The 17,919-nt window shown below is 44.0% G+C and overlaps 3 protein-coding genes across 3 annotated transcripts; 1 reads left to right on the top strand and 2 right to left on the bottom strand.

The window, feature by feature from the left end:
- Positions 1–6,441: 6,441 nt before the first annotated feature.
- Positions 6,442–9,341, bottom strand: purbb (purine-rich element binding protein Bb). The gene has a single exon (XM_076284027.1). It carries the CDS (start codon positions 9,257–9,259, stop codon positions 8,363–8,365), a length of 897 nt encoding a protein of 298 aa, XP_076140142.1. The 5' UTR covers positions 9,260–9,341; the 3' UTR covers positions 6,442–8,362.
- A 1,720-nt stretch (positions 9,342–11,061) lies between these two features.
- h2az2b (H2A.Z variant histone 2b) lies at positions 11,062–13,460 on the top strand. The gene is made up of 5 exons (XM_076283235.1): positions 11,062–11,169; positions 12,022–12,099; positions 12,247–12,360; positions 12,626–12,755; positions 12,942–13,460. The coding sequence occupies exons 1-5, from the start codon at positions 11,167–11,169 to the stop codon at positions 13,001–13,003; spliced, it is 387 nt and encodes a 128-aa protein (XP_076139350.1). The 5' UTR covers positions 11,062–11,166; the 3' UTR covers positions 13,004–13,460.
- Positions 13,461–16,357: 2,897 nt separating this feature from the next.
- Positions 16,358–17,707, bottom strand: ved (ventrally expressed dharma/bozozok antagonist). The gene is made up of 3 exons (XM_076284992.1): positions 17,437–17,707; positions 16,949–17,202; positions 16,358–16,702 (listed from the first exon to the last, which is right to left on the bottom strand). The coding sequence occupies exons 1-3, from the start codon at positions 17,705–17,707 to the stop codon at positions 16,358–16,360; spliced, it is 870 nt and encodes a 289-aa protein (XP_076141107.1).
- Positions 17,708–17,919: the final 212 nt, after the last annotated feature.

Here is a 17,919-nt window from a genome sequence, read left to right on the forward strand (position 1 = left end):
TAATCATAGACCCACACACACACACACACACACACACACACACACACATATTATAGTGTAACAAGCTGAGGTGTGTGAGTCTGGTCCACTTGTCACACACACGTACACACACACACACAAACACACACACACACTTCCCAGTGTAATGACAGTACACAAGGTGAGGTGTGTGAGAGTCTGGTCCGCTTGTCTGTTGCTGTGATTCAGTAGTATGTTGTTTCATGAGGGGTTTTCTCAGTACACAGTCCTCTGGGTCCTCCTGATGGTCACAGGAGCAGTGAGGCAGCTATCGGCCGTATAACCAGGGCTGTGTGGTCACTTCCTGTGTGGTCACTTCCTGTGCATTACTCATCCACCTGCACATCCTGCCGTCAAAGATCCTTGATTTAACCATCTCTGCTACCGTCATCCTCCTCTGCAATCACACTCACACACACACACACACGCGCATAAACGCACACCACGCGCACACGCACACACACAAATAGACACACACATACACATCCTCTCTCTCTTTCTTTCTTTCTCTCTCTCTTTCTCATGTACACACACACACAAGCATGCACACACGTACACACATGCATGCGCACACACACACACACACACACAAATAGACACACAAATACAGACATACAAATACACACTAGAAACCCCTCTGTGCCCTGATGTGTGAGTTAGATAGATACTTTATTGAGTATCTATTTCTCTAGTTCTGCCCTGCTCCTCTAATAAATACCTAGTTTGTGTGTGTGTGTGTGTGTGTGTGTGAGAGAGAGAGAGATAGAGAGAGAGAGAGAGAGAGAGAGACAGAGCTCCACTTCTTAACAGAATGCCCAAAATATGAGGAAATACGGACATTATTATTCAATAAATTAAATTCAACCCTCCCTGAATTCCAAACCTGGACAAATGAGGCTAAATTGCCTTACATCCTCGGAGAGAATGAGGATGTGGTCATTCTGGCTGCAAAATTTGTAGCAGCCTGCCACAACCTGAGGGACAGCCAGTGAGGCCACAACCACAAACAATGTTGTATACTTGTTCTTATTATTAGAATTGTTGTCTTACTTTTATGTCTTCTATGGCTACTTTTATGTTCTCTTATATGTGAATTCCACAATTCTGTTAAGTATGTATTTATTTTCAAATTTTTTTTTTCCCTCTTTACCTCTTCTGTGTACATGTAATTGAGCTTTGGCAATAATGTTCATGCAACGTTCATGCCAATAAAGCTTTCTTGAATTGAATTGAAATTGAGAGAGAGAGAGAGAGAGAGAGAGAGAGAGAGATAGAGAGAGTTCTGCCCTGCCACTCTAGTAAATACCTTGTTGGGATGACAGAGCACAGCAGGCAGTCTGTGGTTCCCATTTGGATGCGCTTCATTGCCACACATACAGAACGAGCAGAAGTGTGGGAGTGTGGGATTTGCAACTCATAATCATGTGTAATACCTGTAGGATGGATCCTACAGAAATATTACTCCTATAGATTCCTATGTTATAATTCTAGATGCTTGACTACAACAACAACAACGATAACAAATCAAAAAAACACGTTTCCCTTGCCCTGTTTCAAAACTGGATAACACAGGGATATGATGAATATAGCGAAACAGATGTAGGGTTAAGCCCACACATGTATGTACCAAGACTGTGTTTGTGCTGTCAAGGTCAACGAGAGAGAGCACGGTTGCTTGTGCACGCTTATTTGTCCTTTTTTCGCCAGATTTCTCGCTGCTTCTACCCACAGAGCAGAGCAGAGATTGAGAAGCGAATGCAGAGAATGTGTTAATCTGTGTCTCTGATAGTATAATATGTTATGAGTCACCAGCCAGTCCCCCCCCCTCCCCCCGTCCACTGTGAGGATCAGCGCTCACATGCGCAGAGCAGCGGTGCATGTGTGTGTGCGTGCGTGCGTGCGTGTGTGTGTGTGTGTGTGTGTGTGTATCGCTGCTGCCATGCACATTCCGGGCACATGGCAACACAAGCTATAAATAGCCATGCAGCTCGACTGCGCTGCGTCGGGATCAGGGTTTCTTCTTCCTGTGAACACGGCATCCCTCCACCGTGCAAACCCTCCCTCCCCCTTCTCTCCCTCCCTCCTGGTCTTCTCTTCCTCCCCTCCAGCTCTCCTCTTGCTCTCTGTTCAATGCCACACTTTACCTTTAACTGCCTCCTTTCCTTGCAGACATATGTATATGTGTAGCGTAATGTGGAAACACAGGGAACTTGCTATACTGACCGCAGTTCTTTATCTATTCGATGCAACATACACATTGTGAGTGTCCATTAAAGTCCTAGCCGTGTCGCTGCCTTTTCTGTTACAACCAGTTGTAGGTTGGGCTCATTAGTGGTGCCCAAACCACACACACACAGCTACACTCACACACAAGTGTGTTATGAGCCTGTCCTAATGAGCTGTACGTCCTGTTGGTGTCCCCATAGAGACCAGAGCCGAGAGAGAGAATGTGTGTGAGAGAGCAAGAGAGAGAGTGAGAGTGTGTGAGAGAGAGATCCCGCAAGGACACTGGAAGTGTGTGAAATAATCCCCACTTGATTTGGCATCCGGCCCACTGTAGTGTTACGTTATCCACCCCCAAGGCATCACTGTTTCCTCTTGTACTGTGCATGTGCATGTGTGTGTGTGTGTGGGCAGGAGGGGTGGGGGGTAGAGTTGAGAGAGGTCATTGAGTCTGTGTAACTATGGCGGCTGTGTGGGAGGAATAGGAGGAAGAGGAGGAGGAGGGGGAGGGGTCACCCAGGGCATCATGGGTCTTCATGACTGCCAGAACCTGATAGCGGTGCAGGGAAACGAGGCTCTCCTGCTTGGGCTCTGACTCCGGCTGCTCCGACTCACTGGGCTCCCATCGGTAACAAAGCCCTGCGTCTCCATGGCAGCCACTTGGCAAAGGTCACCATTTTGTCATAAATGGGAAAAGCCCCATAATAGAGAACAATGGTCTCTGCTATGTTATGGTTTCTTTGTGGGGCTTCTAGTGTGTTTGAAACATATATCCAATAATATTTCATTATCATGGCGTGAATCTGATTTCTGCAGATTACATTTGCCAGTGACATACTAAACACTATCTAATTGCAACATAGAAATCGTTAGAAATACTCAACAATGATTTAAAAAAAACGCAGACAAATTCTACCATGAGTCACATAGCATTTTCCATCACTTATATCAGTCTTTATTATGTTACAAACATACATAGCAGTTTCTAAATATAGATTTCTAAATGTTCAAATCTCTGTTGGAAAAATGCTGTAGCCAAAACGAGTGCGCTTCAAGGAGCCTGTGGTTGGTCACAGTCTATCAGTAGCTAGAGGTGCTTGGCTGTTCTAGAGGCACCGAAGAACCTTGCATCCTATGGTTCTCTGTGTGTCTGTCTGAAGCCACAGAACCAAGCCCGGTTCTGCTCTGTTCAGGGACAACTGAGCAGACGCTGTCCCTCGGACGCTGGAAGCAAACGGTGGTGTGCCGTGCAGAGAATGAATTAATGCAACAAGTAGATAACAAGATAGCACACCCACACACACACATAGTTTGCTGACACAGTAGAATGTCAACAAATTATTCACGAGCAAAAACCCATTAGAACTATTTATAATCAAATACATTGGTACAGTTTAACTGTCAATGACCCATTGTTTTTTTTGTTTTTTTTTATAATACATATTTCCATTCAAACTTACAAAACAAACTGATGGTGATGGCTTTTTATCCTAATGCTTAAATTGTGTCTGTGTCTGAAGCCTCCTCTGGTAGCAGTTAAATTCAGAAAATAAACGTTTAGAAAAAGTCTTAGAGTAAACGTGGTGAACAGATAGCATGGAGTAGAGCACCTGGTGGAACTCAAACCAAACATCTAGCGGCTGCTCTCAGGTACTCCTGAATCAAGCCACTAATTGATTCGGCTGAGTTCTCCAGGTCAGCTGTCACAACGGTGACCTGCTGTTGCTTTTACATGGCGATGGACAGCGGAAAGCTCCCTGAGCAAAAGCTCCAGTTCACTTCTTGTTGCAGGAGCAGGAAGTGATGTTTAGCCCGACACAGTAACATGCACATGGTGGACTGGAGAGGCCTCTGAGTCAACAGATAGCTGCATATGTGTGTGTCCACTACACACTGTCCCAACACTGCCCATCTGTCACTGATCACAAACTCGCCCGCCATAGCGGCAATGATACGGCGGACACAGAACGTGATCTGACCGGGTCCGTCAAAGTGCGCACTGACACTCTGGAGCCTCACCGCTCACCCGCATGTCGGTTCTCGGTCACAGCTCTGAGAGGTCACAGAGGTCAAGTCCAGCTCGACCGTGCTGCAACAAGACGCAACACTACAAACACAGTCCAGCAAGTCCCCATGGCAGAGGTTACCATGGCAGTGACCCTGTCACAGGCACCACCCTGACTTAACACCCCAGAGCACATGAGTGCAGTGTTAGAATGCAAGCTACAGACTCTGTAGGATATTACATTGTGAATCTTTGAGAGAACATCAGCACTCAAAAACTTATTTCAGGAGTTTTCATAGTTTCGTGTTTGCGATCACCCTCACCCCAACACACACACAAACAGGTCCCAGGACACCGTGAGCTACGAGAGTGTGTGTGTACGTGTGACTATGTGCAGGTCAGGGTTAGTCTACTGCAGACCCAGATGCAGTCCCTCCTACCCATCGACCCTTTTTAGAACTCCAAAGGTCCACCAGGCGGTCAGTGGAGCAGCTGAAACGAGGGTATGTTTGAGAGGGTGGGTAGGCCTTCCACTTACCCACCCCCACAAACACACCGTCCTATGTGTATGAGTCTGTGAATGTGCATGTATGAGTGTGTAAAGGGATGTGGGTGGGGGGGGCATGGAAGGCTGTGTATGTGTGAGAAAGAGTGAGCAAGTGTATGTACAAGGGGGGTTAGGAAAGGGCCGTGTGTGTGATTGAGAGGGTGTGTGTGTGTGTGCGTAGGAAGGTAGGGAACTAAAGGAATGTCCTGGCAACAGCTGCTCCTGCTGCGTCACACTTTAAGTTGGCTCCCGTCTCTCCGTGCTGCCAACCATGAGCCCTGTGCCCTCGTCTGGAGTAATCTGTGCTCGCCACCTTGCCTCCCTCTGCACTGGCCCCGTGCCACACCAGCAACGGTGGATTTATCCCCGTGATTGTGACAACAAACAGAAGCCTAGGTAGAGGCGCAAGATATCTTTCACGCTCACTTTACAATGAATAACACCAGACCTCTGTCAAATTTCCCACATAATGTTAGGCAGCTGTACAAGACCACAGTGAATTGCTGTTTTTTTTCACACAATAATATTTGTTATCGGTAACCAAAATGAAATGCTTTCTACTAATCACAGGTACATAGTTAACAAGTGCTTAGCTAATAAGCATTTATGAAATTCAACAGATTTCCAAATGTATAGAGCTTGAGCATTAGTACAGATTCCCAACTCCAAGTGCTGCCTGCTTTGCGTCGGTCCACAGGCGTGACTAAGGCAAATCTGCCTCCGTCACATGTGCACTTAGTGTAGGCCCTGGTGTAATTAGGTTTTTGCAAGGGTGGTGGCGGTGTGTGTGTGTGTGCGCGTGTGAGCATGTGGCAGCCTCGACAATCAGGCCCTTGTGTCTCTCAGCGGTCAGAGGCAGCCGTCAGCCCTCGGCACAGCTGAAGCTCCTGAGTTTCCCCGGGGGGAGGAATGCCGGCCCTGCTGCGGGCCTGGACGTTAAAATAGCCCTGCTGCAAAGTCAGCTCACACACACACACACACACACACACACACACACACACACACACAGCACCAGTACCGCCGTGCGGCCTGCACAGCTGCCGCCATTGTAGATTTAGAGCGAATCCTCCTCGCTGCGGCTCAGCCGATTGGGCGAGATGGCACTGCCGGTGTGATGGCCGAATACGGCTCACTGGCTGCTGCTCCTGTCTGAGCTCTGCAAACTCTGGGAGGCATCAGGCTTTATAGCACAAGACCAGCTCAAACACTCTCCCTGTGTGTGACTGTGTGTTAGGAAAAAGGTTTTTTGTTTGCTTTAAATAGTCTAGAAGATCATAGAATTACAGCAACTAACACACACACACACACACACACACACTTAAAAGTGAAACAGCTGCCACTGAACAAGACAACGGAGGTTTGCACAGCTCTACTAAATGGCATCACCCAGTGAAGAACTGGCCCAGTAGGTGTGTTCACATTGCACTACCCAGTAGGTGTGTTCACGTTGCACACATTTGACTAGTTATTCCTGTCAACTTGTTAACCCTATATAAAGTGCAGTAATGAAGTGTGTGTGTGTGTTTCCCTGTGTTACCAGTCTGTCTTAACTCTTTTCAACTAGCCTAAACGTTAAGAGGAAGCCAACCTCCCTTTACTGCTGCCACAGAACGACATTGAGACAAGTGACCACCACAGGACAAAGGTATTACATAGACGTCTTTCTATTTTGCTTGTTTGCCCATCAAACCTATATAGTCTTATTCCCTGGGATTAGAGCGAAATAAACAAATATGGAAATGAATTCTTCTGATAATTCAATAAATTAAAACAGAAGACAACTCCAAATGAGGGACAGAGATGCACATTTTTAGAAAAAACAAATTACTCACATGGTTGTGACATGGGTCCCATCTGTTAGATAGTGTGCTAAATATAATGTTGTCTATACTTTCAGAGAAACACATTAACCAGTACATTGTCAACATATATTGTGAGGAAGAGAAAATGGGAATTTTTTTATACAGTCAAGATACATTGCATTTTATATTTTCTTTACTTAGATGCGTTCTTCCACTTTCTATAGGAAAACAACCAAAAAGGAAAAAAGGAAAAAATATCTGCCCAATGCTTCTCCCCAGCTTTGCTTTATGAAATCAGCCTAATATGGCTTTATAATTCTGTCATTCATATAGATATATTCTATTTAAGTAATTAAAAATATGCTGGTTTGTTCCGTTTTTTTTCTTTCATAAAGTATAATCTGCAAATATAAGTTTTCTTACAAAAGAAAAGAAACCATTCATGCGATTCAGTCCATTAATGACCAGGAGTGTGTTGAGGCCTGTGCATGGACCGGCCACTGGAGAGAGCTACCTCTACTTCTTGGAGAATTAGAGTGACGTGTTACCTCACAGTCAAGGTCCTATGTTGTTGATGCTTTAGTCTCCGTGACGGGTAGAGAGTAACTCTCTCTTTGTCAGTCCATGAGAACTCCAGACAGCAGACTGTGTCATTCTTCAGCTGATAACTTTTGAGAGTCCTGGCATTCTGCATTGATCACAGTAAGATCGTCTATTTGGACCAATGGCACGTCTCCCCATTCAGGAAGCTGGACGTTGGTCGGGCAGACGGCTTCTTGCAGGGGGGGCGTGGAAGACAGCTGGACTTGAACGCAACATTTCATTTGATGCAGTTATATTGTTAATCCATTCTGCTAATATATTCCTCTGATCTATATGTTGTCAAAAAAATAAGTGTCCCAATTGTGTTTACAAATTCTGAACCAATGCTTTGCAAATGTAAGAGGCTAGGCTGATTTATGGGAGTATGATCAGTCAGCAGCTTTGGTGACAGACTTCTACCATGTATGGAGGCTGTCATCTAAAGTAGCAATGTTTCAGCCATTGCAGGCTTGCTCAGCTCAAAGGAGCTTGCTCACTCACTCACTGTGGGCCTTATGAAAATGGCTAAAGATCTTGACATCATATTGCAAAAGCCAACCTTATCATTTCTACACACCTTGAAGCCAAATAAACACCCCACAGATAGACACAAGAGTGCTCTGGACCCCTTGGGTCTAGTTTTTTAACGTAAAAGGGCCCAGGCACAAGAGAAACGTTGACAGAGCTACAACTGGAGCACCTCTCCCATGTCTTTAGCTAAACAGCAACAATACACATAAGCAAATGCATGTGGGTTGAGGGGTAGGGGGCATTTTTTTTTTCTTAATATAAATGTTACAATCTGATATTATAAAGATTTGTTTGTCATCATAATCTGACAGTATAAAGATTTTTGTCCTCTAAGGATGAAGAGTTGCTGGTTTAGGAGAATGCCATGTTATCATAGGCCTTTATAACAAATCATACTTTTTCTTGTCTTATAAGACGTTCCTGTCGTGCACTTTTTGCCCATGGCTTTTACTATAATTGTGACCCCCAAACAACCCTCGTTACAAACAAAAAAACTTCGGATCTTACACATCTATAATTCTGTCAAATGTATATTACGCCACAATATTTTAGTATAAGTTCGATTCGTCATGCACTTTGTAAATCTGTCATGTCTGCGTACTGCATCATTATTCATCTGCAGATCTCACGTCAGCTGGACAGCGTTGAGGGGGTTCAGTCGTCCTCCACATCTTCGCCCTCCGACTCTTCCCTCCTCTCGTACATTTTATCCCGTTGTCTCTCCTGGATTTCTTTCATCTCCTCTGCATACCGACTGAATGCTCCACCGAACTTACTCCAGGCCTTAAATGGGATAGTTATAGAGTTCCTGTAGCTTGGTTTGACTTCGCTAACTCTCAGGAACACTCCGTATTTGTTGGACCCGACGTCAAAGAAGAAGCGCTTGGAGTCCACCATGATGGATGTTCCCTCGGGAAGCTCGCCGTAACCCCCCGCTGCTGTGCCACCGGTCAGTTCCTCGTCGTCTCCACCGTAATCATCTATAAGCTTGGCAAGGGCGTCTCTGAACTCTATTAAGCCCTGGGCCGGGAGCGCGATGGTTTGGCCTGCCTGCATTCCGCCCCCAGGGCCTCCAACTCCGAAGCCGGGCCCACGGTTGACGGTCTGTCGGATTCGGAGGAACCTCCCCCGTTGATTCTCCTTCAGATCGAGGTAGTATTTTCGGTTTTCTCTGACTAAGAATTCGCTCTTTAAGGCTCGTCTAGGCCCACCGTCATCTCCACCGGATGACTGTGCGATTTGCTCAGGGCTGCTGGGCCCAAGTTGGGCGTAGTGCTCAATGAAATCCCCTAAGTAGTCGCGAAACTCGGCCGCAACTGACATGGAGAGTGTCAGGCGACTTTTGGAGCCCCCGGCCCCGACCTCCGCTATCTTGATGAACCTGCCCTTCGAATTCTGCTTGACGTCTAGGTAGAACCGCTTGTTTTGAATGTCAAGCCTCTTCGAAGCAAGTTCCTGGGTCTCCTGCTCCCGTTGGAAGTGCTGAAACCCACTGCCTCCCCCACCTCCGCTGCTACCACCGCGCTCGCTCCCACTGTCTCCATCCGCCATCTTCACCGCCACCAGCCCACTTCGTTCTCTCTCCTGCGTATCTTACGCGCAGCATACAGTGAACACCCTTCTCAGCGATACTGCAGGGACTCATTTACTTCAGTCACATTGGCCTGACTTCTGCCAATTACAACTGTGGAATCACTTTACGTACTCCAATTGGCCATTTTATTTTTCAATCATTTATTTGAGGCGGGATCCTAACATATTACTGGCCAGAAACTGTATCCGCTGCATAACCGTCATTTCCTCTCTGTTTTTTCTCTTGTAATGGTGTACTCATAGACAGTAAAGTAGTAAAGTGTACTTCCATAATCACGATGCCCTTATCCACTGACCTGGGGTCAGTGACATTCATGACGTACCCTAGCCTACTGCGTTCACAAATTAATAAGCACGGTTCTTACTGTTTTTGTGTGTTTGTTTGTTTTACATTTCAGATAGGTAGCTGTTTGCTGCATCGAAGACTCGACTCTTCATTGATTTAACACTGAAATAATGGTGTATTGCTTTGTCATATGCGTTCAGTTTGTAACACTAGCTAAAAAGTGAGGCACTCAAAGCCCAACTAAAATCCTTGTTATGACCGCAGACCACCAAGGGTTAAAACGAGCTGAAATAAAGTTGACATATAATCCTACCCAATTTACATGACAGTGCATTGTTCATGGAATTGTAGGCTATAGCCTACCCACGTTTCATTAGATAACGACCTAACAACAGCTATGGCAAAATATTTGTGGTCACACTCAAAACAATCGGACTATGCAGTAAGTAGCCTGATGCATCATCCGGAATGTTGACACGTCAAATGTTTTTTATGCTTTCACACTGTGGAACTTTTGTTAATTAAGTTTACAAATGTTGCAATCTTTTACATGCGCGTGGCGCGGTCCAATCAGGACTAGGTGCGCCTGAAGCCTCAGTGCCTCTATGCCATTAGTTTAACGCGGTTTACAAAATACTATTCACAGTTCATTATTAATTACTGTGCCCCATAGCCTGTTGGAGACCGCTGCATTTATGTTAATGTGCATAGCTCTATCAACATCAGCTGCAGACCACAGATAATATTATAAGATAGCCTTTGTAAATTACTGAGAGACGAAATTTCTCCCCTTCATTTGCAGATATTAGGCTACATAGTTTGCGAACATGACAATACATTAGTCCGTTTAAAGATAATCTAGAGCTACAACAGAAAAAGCAATATATGCATAAAAAATGCATTTTGACTCCCCAGTCATTTTAGTGTTTCAAAATATGATTTAATTTCCTTGCATCAGCCTATATATTCTATAGATAGGGAGGTGGATAGATCCGCAGGACATTACACCTTTTATTAGCATCTATGAGTAAAATGATAAAAGATGAAAAATGAAAAAGATGAAAGATAATAAAGTAGATGTAGGCCCTGTCTCTTACATAGCCTAGGTCTGGCTCCCTCTAAAGGCAGCTACGTGTAGTACGACATTGAATGGTTTTTATGAAGCCTAGGGAGGCTACTTGAATTAAGAATTCTGCGCGAGGCTTACTTTATGTGTAACGCCCTTATTAGACATTCTCTGGTAACGCTTAATTTGAACCCTTCAGTTGAACAATGTATTTACAGCTTTAGGTTTTAAATGGACTCAATCGAGGTTGATAACTGCTTGCGCGCAATGAACGCCTAATCTTATTGGACATGCAGGAGCGCGTGCGCACTTGGTTGGAACAGCCGTTGAGATCAGTACAAACAATGTTGCTATTGGCTTAAGAAATATTCAAAACAGTATGGGCGGCTGCTATTGGCTCTTTCTCGAGCTCACGAGAATCAATTCTTTCATACAGGTTTGCATGAGCGAAGAAGCTTTATTGTTTCCCTCCGCCTCAAATTCAGCAGGGTAACTGGACATTTAAGCGGTGCTATGGTAAGGCTGCATAAATATTTTTTTGTCAGAATATTCTATTACTCTAGCTTTACTTGATTTATTTTTAAATGGTGAACGATTGATAATCACAGTGCATGCTTAACGTTAACGTTAGTTCTTTAGTTTGGCAAGTATTATGTATCCAGTTGGCTTGCTGGAAAGAGCGCCAATCGTGTGACAAACGAACGAACACACGCTTTATAGAGTGAGCATTTAAGATGTGTATATATATATATATATTTGTTTAGCAGGTCCTACAAAAACCTTTCTCGATTTAACCACTTATATTTGAGGTAGTAGGATTTGGCTGATGTTAACGTTAGGTTGGAAGTTCCATACCTTGGTGTAACGTTAACGTTCGCCAGTACTTAACGTTAACGTAACTAAGCTAAGTTGCCAGTGAACGTTTATACTAACATTGCCAGTTACCGGTGGCTTATTATGGACTACTATGTCCATTTTAATGCACGTCTGCACAGTTTCATTAAGATACCTTGGATGCGGAAATCCGTGTTCACGAAGAATGATTCATTTCACGTCGTTTTTCATCCATACGATTGTCCAAGTTGCAGAGACAGACCTCGTTGTCTGTTTGCAAACAAGCAGGAGAGAAATTCTGTCACAGCGGTGCCGTTAGAGTTGCCACCTTGCTAATTAACCAGATAGACTTCTAACCGTACGGGATTAATGTATGCGAGACTTTTCCTTAGGGGGTTAATAAATTCTCTAATTTCTAACAACATCTGTTCTTTGCCTGCTTTTGCAATAGGAGACGTTCTCAGTTTAATAATGGCAAAAAACAAAAAGGATTTGTTGAGCAACGTACCTAATTAACTTAACTTTTTTAAACAGGCTGGAGGAAAAGCTGGAAAAGACAGTGGGAAAGCCAAGGCCAAGGCAGTATCCCGCTCCCAAAGGGCTGGACTTCAGGTACAGCCAGTAAATTGATTTATTTCTGCAATTTAAATGTTTTGGGCAAATGCTTACGTAAAATTTAACCAGAATAACATCTTATATCTTACTGTGTACTAATTCTGGAACGTTAAATAATATGTCTCAATGTGCCATATTCTATAGTTCCCAGTGGGGCGTATCCACAGGCACTTGAAAACACGCACAACAAGCCATGGACGTGTTGGAGCTACAGCAGCTGTGTACAGTGCTGCCATCCTGGAGTACCTGACTGCCGAGGTAAGACATTTGCGCCACAGGTTTGTGGTGAAATGTGGTTAAGGACCAGCAGAAGGCAGCCTTGAAATATATAGAAATGTACCACAAATAATCCCAGAGATTACGGTTGCATTTTCAAGTATGGAGACGTAGTTTACAAAAATCATCTGGTAAAGCTCAGGTTATTAGTAGACTGAGCCGGTGTGTGTTGTGGCGCTGTAGTGAAGCCTGCAAATTATGGAAGAATCCTGCAGGTGGCTCACTAAGTCTGGACTGCACTTTTCAGGTGCTGGAGTTGGCTGGCAATGCCTCCAAGGATTTGAAGGTGAAGCGTATCACGCCTCGCCACTTGCAGCTTGCCATCAGAGGGGACGAGGAGCTTGACTCGCTCATCAAAGCCACCATCGCTGGAGGCGGTCAGTTTCATTTTTACTTTTACCTCAAAAGATTTACTCTTGTCATTTCTGTTTTTATGCAGTGATGAGTGGATCCTCAATAAATTAAGAACTGTTTTTTTGTTGTGTGTGTGTGTACACCTTCTGTGCTTTCCTTTCTCCTTGCCTCTCTCATCCTGTCATTTTGTTTTTTATTCTAAACTGCAGGTGTGATTCCACACATCCACAAATCCCTGATTGGGAAGAAGGGACAACAGAAGACAGCATAGAGGACTCTGACGTTACCTGTGTGTGTATAGAAGAGGGCATAGAGGACAGTGATATTACGCGTGTGTGTGTATAGAGGACGGCAATCAGCATGACATTCTGTTTCTGATTATTTTGTAATTGTAGTTAAACATAAGCCTGTACGTGAATTAATTTTAGTCCTACAACTAAAAGCTTTTTTTCCAATTGAGATTTTCATTGAGGTTTGCTTTTAGTCCAGGACTATGCTTGATACATGTGTGGGAAACTGTCCTGAATTGTTCAGGTAGACATGAGTTTTTTTCTTTTTCTTTTTTTTTTTACCAATACTTTTTTTGATGTTTTAGTTAAAAAAAAAAAAAAATACTTGTTCTATATCCTCTCAGATTGTTTACGGAATGCAAACCAGATCATTTGTCAAGGATCACTTTCATGGACATTGGCTGTCATACCTTAAAAAGAACTGTTTTATACATATAATGTTTTAAATGTCTTTTTAAAAAAATGTCTTTTGGGGTTTTTTTTAGCTGTTAATGCAAACAGTGTGATTGAATGAGAATTGGCATTTTGGTTAGAAATTTGATCCCCAAGTGAGGTCATTTTAAAATATAAGGTCCTATGATCATATGTGATTTAAATGGGTTAAATGCAGAAAGCTGTAATCTGCCCTTAGTATATTCCAAGTGGCTCTTTGTATAGAGTTTTTTAAAATTCTGCAATTGTACACAAATCTTTAGAGGTGGTTGATGTTATTTGCATCTTGTGATTATTGCCCAGGGCTAGTTTATGGAGGCATTATATGGGCTCTGTGCTAGCCTGGCTAGCGCCACCACTTCTCAATGAGACGTGGTCTGGAAACCAAACGTTCATTTTCTCGTATTTGAAAAAAATGCCCAGATCCGTTTATTGGGTGCCACGGATGTCTATCAAATGCGTCTGTGCATAGCTCATCATCGTCTTGCTTTCCCCCTTGTTCTGTGATTGGTCCCCTATCTCAGGCGAAAATTTGCTCCATGGTCTCCAGGCTGCCTTAGCAGCGTGAATCAAATCGCGCGCAAGGCAGCATGGGAACACCCAGGCTAGCTCTGTGCACTAACTAGGGTTGAAATCGGCAAAGCAGTTTCCTGTTTGTTAACATGGCTGTCAACAAGTACCTGAAGAGGAGTGTTTCAGTTGTACCAAAATGTGTGCTCACCAAAAATCCTTCCCTGCTTATTTTGTGCAACCACTGCACGTAGGCTGGTATTTTTAGGTAAAAGGTGGAAGCTAAATCGCTTTTATAGCGTCTTAAAGCCGAGCAGAGTGGCACACACCAGTGCTCCTTACAGCCACCTGCTGCCATTGAGTCTCGCGTAGGCCTACATTGTATTCTATACATTTTGGTACAATTTCTCATCTTCAGGTGCTTGTTGACAGCCATGTCAACGAACAGCAAACTGTTTTTGCCGATTTCAACCCTAGCTAGGTGCACAGAGGTGGAGAGAAGGAAGAAGTACCGCCCTCGTTCATTTCAGTGGCCCATGGCTAGTCACTACTAATATCTTTTTTCCACCAAGCGGTACGGTCCAGTACGGTACGCAGTTATTTGCATTTCCATGGGCAGAATTTGAGAAGTGTACCAAAACAACCGACCTTTACTGTTTCCTTTTGTGCCACCCTTCTGTTGGGCTACCAAGAATAATGGTCCGGTACCTAAAGAGTGGAGCTAGACTAAAGCAAGGGAATTGCATTATTATGTACTTAAATCATGTGGTCACTATAGCATATAGGCCATTTGAAATATGAGTTGTGCCAAAATGACCCCCTGCAGTTGTATGTGTCATGTCAATTGCAAATTTCTTCAAACGGGGTTCCCACGGGTCATGGAATTTCTGGAATATGGTGTTTTGATGAAGTCTATTCCAGACATGAAAAGTCGTAATTGTATCACATTTGGGGTCATAGAATATCAGGAAATTTTGTTGCAGCATGTTGAAATTTAGTTGGCATAATACATAAATACATATATATTTCCACGCAGAATTGTTGTGGACCATCTGGTTATAGCTTTAATGCTGCCTTGAATGGCTGTGATTAGCCCAAAATTATTTATTCAATGCCCATTTATTCATTTTCCGCTCTTAAAAAAAAAAAAAAAAGATTTTTGAATGCCACCCGCTGCTTAGAAATCTTTGGTCAATGTATTGTACCATCATAGGTCATGGAATTTAACATGTAACTTAGAGGGGGTACCCTGTTTATACCTCAAACCAAACATTTAGTACTGAATTTAAAAGCATTTCTGGTCTAGAAGATAATCAAGGCAAACACTGAGTCTTTGAAATGGATATTTATTCAGTGTCAGACTTGCAAATTGTAGGCTTTAAAAAAAAAAAAAAAAATGGGCCGCTTACTGACTACCTAACTTTACTTTGTCATAATATCACTGTCCTTTATACTACAATGAGTTACCTCCAACCCCCACACAAGTTTTTTAGACAAACGTTTGATTGCACAGGATGACAGCTTGTACAGTGTGCAGATTTCCTTCCTCTCACTATATCAAATCCATACATTACGGCACAGGAATAACTTACCGGTTGATTCAAAGGATATGAGCTGCTTTATGATGTGCAGTAATCAGATTACAGATAGAATGCAAAAGAATGTAAAGTAACATTAGTGATTCCAGGCAAAGGACACAGATCTATTTGAGACATTCTGTCTCATATACAATTGCGTCAATCAACAAGAACTATTTGAATCACTATTTCAATTTTAAACATTCAATTTATTCAATAAACATTCATCCAATACACAAAATCTTGTATATACATATTACAGAGATAGAATTTTACAAAATGTACATATTTTCTTCTTTAAATAAGTTGGTCACAGCATACAACATCAACTTCAAATAGGACAGTATGTAATATTGCACTCCATCCTCTGTCATTTGGATTGGTGAGAGGCCACAAAAAGACCTCAGAAACAAAACGCATTACATCTTCAGGAGAAATTGGTGATAAACATCTAATTCCCATCCATCTTTTCCCTAAGTGTTCTGTTTCCCCATCATCACTAGACTGAATAAATAACACAAAATATGTAAACTAAACCACAAAGCTCCAAGTATTGCATTGCATTGTGGGTAACCCCTACAGATTCTATGCATAGATGAAAGACACTCCAGGTTAGCCGCTGGCTCAAACAAACATCTTCACCATGCAGGAGCGGGACTGTGAGATGGGTTCCATGTGCTTTTCACCTACATTGCCTGCCTGCCTGCTACCTGCTGTTACCCAGAATCCACTTGTGTGTTGGTCCCCTCAAGGTAGACTTTTTCAGGTGCACCAGTAAATTTAGTGTGGCGGAGAGCATGTCTTGCTGAAACCAGGCTAATACTGATGAGTGTAGGCCTGGTACGGCACCATCCTTGGGGTGCCCCCAGGGGCTACGGCCAGGGTCGACAGCCCACTGTACTGATAGAGGGCGTCCACGGGTAGGCTGTGCAGGTGACCACTCGCCGCAGGGTTGTAGTGGAGGCCGGAAGGGGTCATGTAGGCCGCAGAGGACTCCTGTGGGTGGTAGTAGTGGGTAGTGGGGTAGGGCGCCGGGCGGTAGCCCTGGAGCTCGGGGTACTGCATCAGGTGAGATGCCACCTTGGCCTGGCAGGCGTGTGCCAGCGCGTCCTGCACCGTCCGCTTCAGCTTCATCCTCCGGTTCTGGAACCAGTTCCTGATCTGAGAGGGAGAAAGACAGGAAAAGGAAAATTGAGTTCTGCTGTGTAAACATTATAATATATCACAAACTTCTTGATGTTTTAGACTCGTTATAAATCTTGAACTGATTTAAAATCTCATCGTCTTGAGGAGTTTTACATATTTAGCATTATTTCCTCACTGTTAGAAGAATAAAGAAGTAAAAATGTCTGAATATGTACAGTTATTGAGAGTTTGAGTATAATGTACAAAAGAAAAGGTATTTACCTGCTTATCTGAGAGGTGGAGCCTCTTACAGAGCTCAGCTTTGTCCTGAGTGCCCAGGTAAGCGTTCCTTTTGAAGGCCTTCTCCAGGCTGTTGATCTGCTCTGCCGTGAAGGCCGTACGAGGCCTCCGGCCACTGGACGGTGACACTGCTGGCTGGGCGCCTTCCTTCATCCCACTGGGGGACAGCGATCGCCCACCTTCGCTCTCATAGCCAGATGTTTCTTCTTCCTCTGTGCTAAACCCTGTCTCTTGACCTGAGGGAATGACATGAATAATAGCAAAAAATTATCACACATCAGTTTGCAATAACAAAGTAATCTGATTGGGTGAAAAGCAATCCATGAGTGTTGATAAGTATATGGAAAACTATCTTTTTTAGAAATCTAATCACAGCTCAATCCCAAAATGTATTGATTTCAGCTCCACATCAACTCTGAAATTCTTAATATTTGAGTTAAAAGAGATTGAAGACTGTTTAAGAGCCTCACCTTGAACACATTGCTGAAGGTTCATTCTGACCTCCTGGTTCTGCTCGTTCTGTGTGGAGCCAGTGTGGTTCTCTTTGACGGCCTCCTGAGGTGGCCCCTGGACCGGCCTAAACTGCCTGTAGAACCCTGGGAGGCTCTCTGAGACGGTCCCGGAGGTGCTGGGCGTTTGCGGAACCCCCAGGGCTGCTGTGGAAACAGGAACAGCAGGCTGGTGGCTCTCCGTGATCTGGCTGCTCTGTGAGAGCCACTCCACTGAGAAGTGTCCCTTCATGGTGACTCCAGGCGCTTGTAAAATCCAACAACAGGCAGGGGGAAAAAAACACAACCAAAAACAGTCCTGAGAAAGTTCTGCTCCAGTCCTATGTGTAGAATCCTTGGCAGAGAGCTGGTATCCGTAATGAGGGTCCTAATGTCGGTGCGATGCAGTAGTGGAGCAAACTCTACTGCTGGGGCTCTTCAGTCTTGCTGCTTGTCTGCAGGCTT

The sequence above is a fragment of the Alosa pseudoharengus genome, unplaced genomic scaffold, assembly GCF_046254945.1.
Source record: "Alosa pseudoharengus isolate Yale_2024_CS ecotype anadromous, Long Island Sound unplaced genomic scaffold, YU_APseudo_1.1 YU_APseudo_1.1_scf_14, whole genome shotgun sequence".
In the NCBI taxonomy this organism is placed as follows: domain Eukaryota; kingdom Metazoa; phylum Chordata; class Actinopteri; order Clupeiformes; family Clupeidae; genus Alosa; species Alosa pseudoharengus.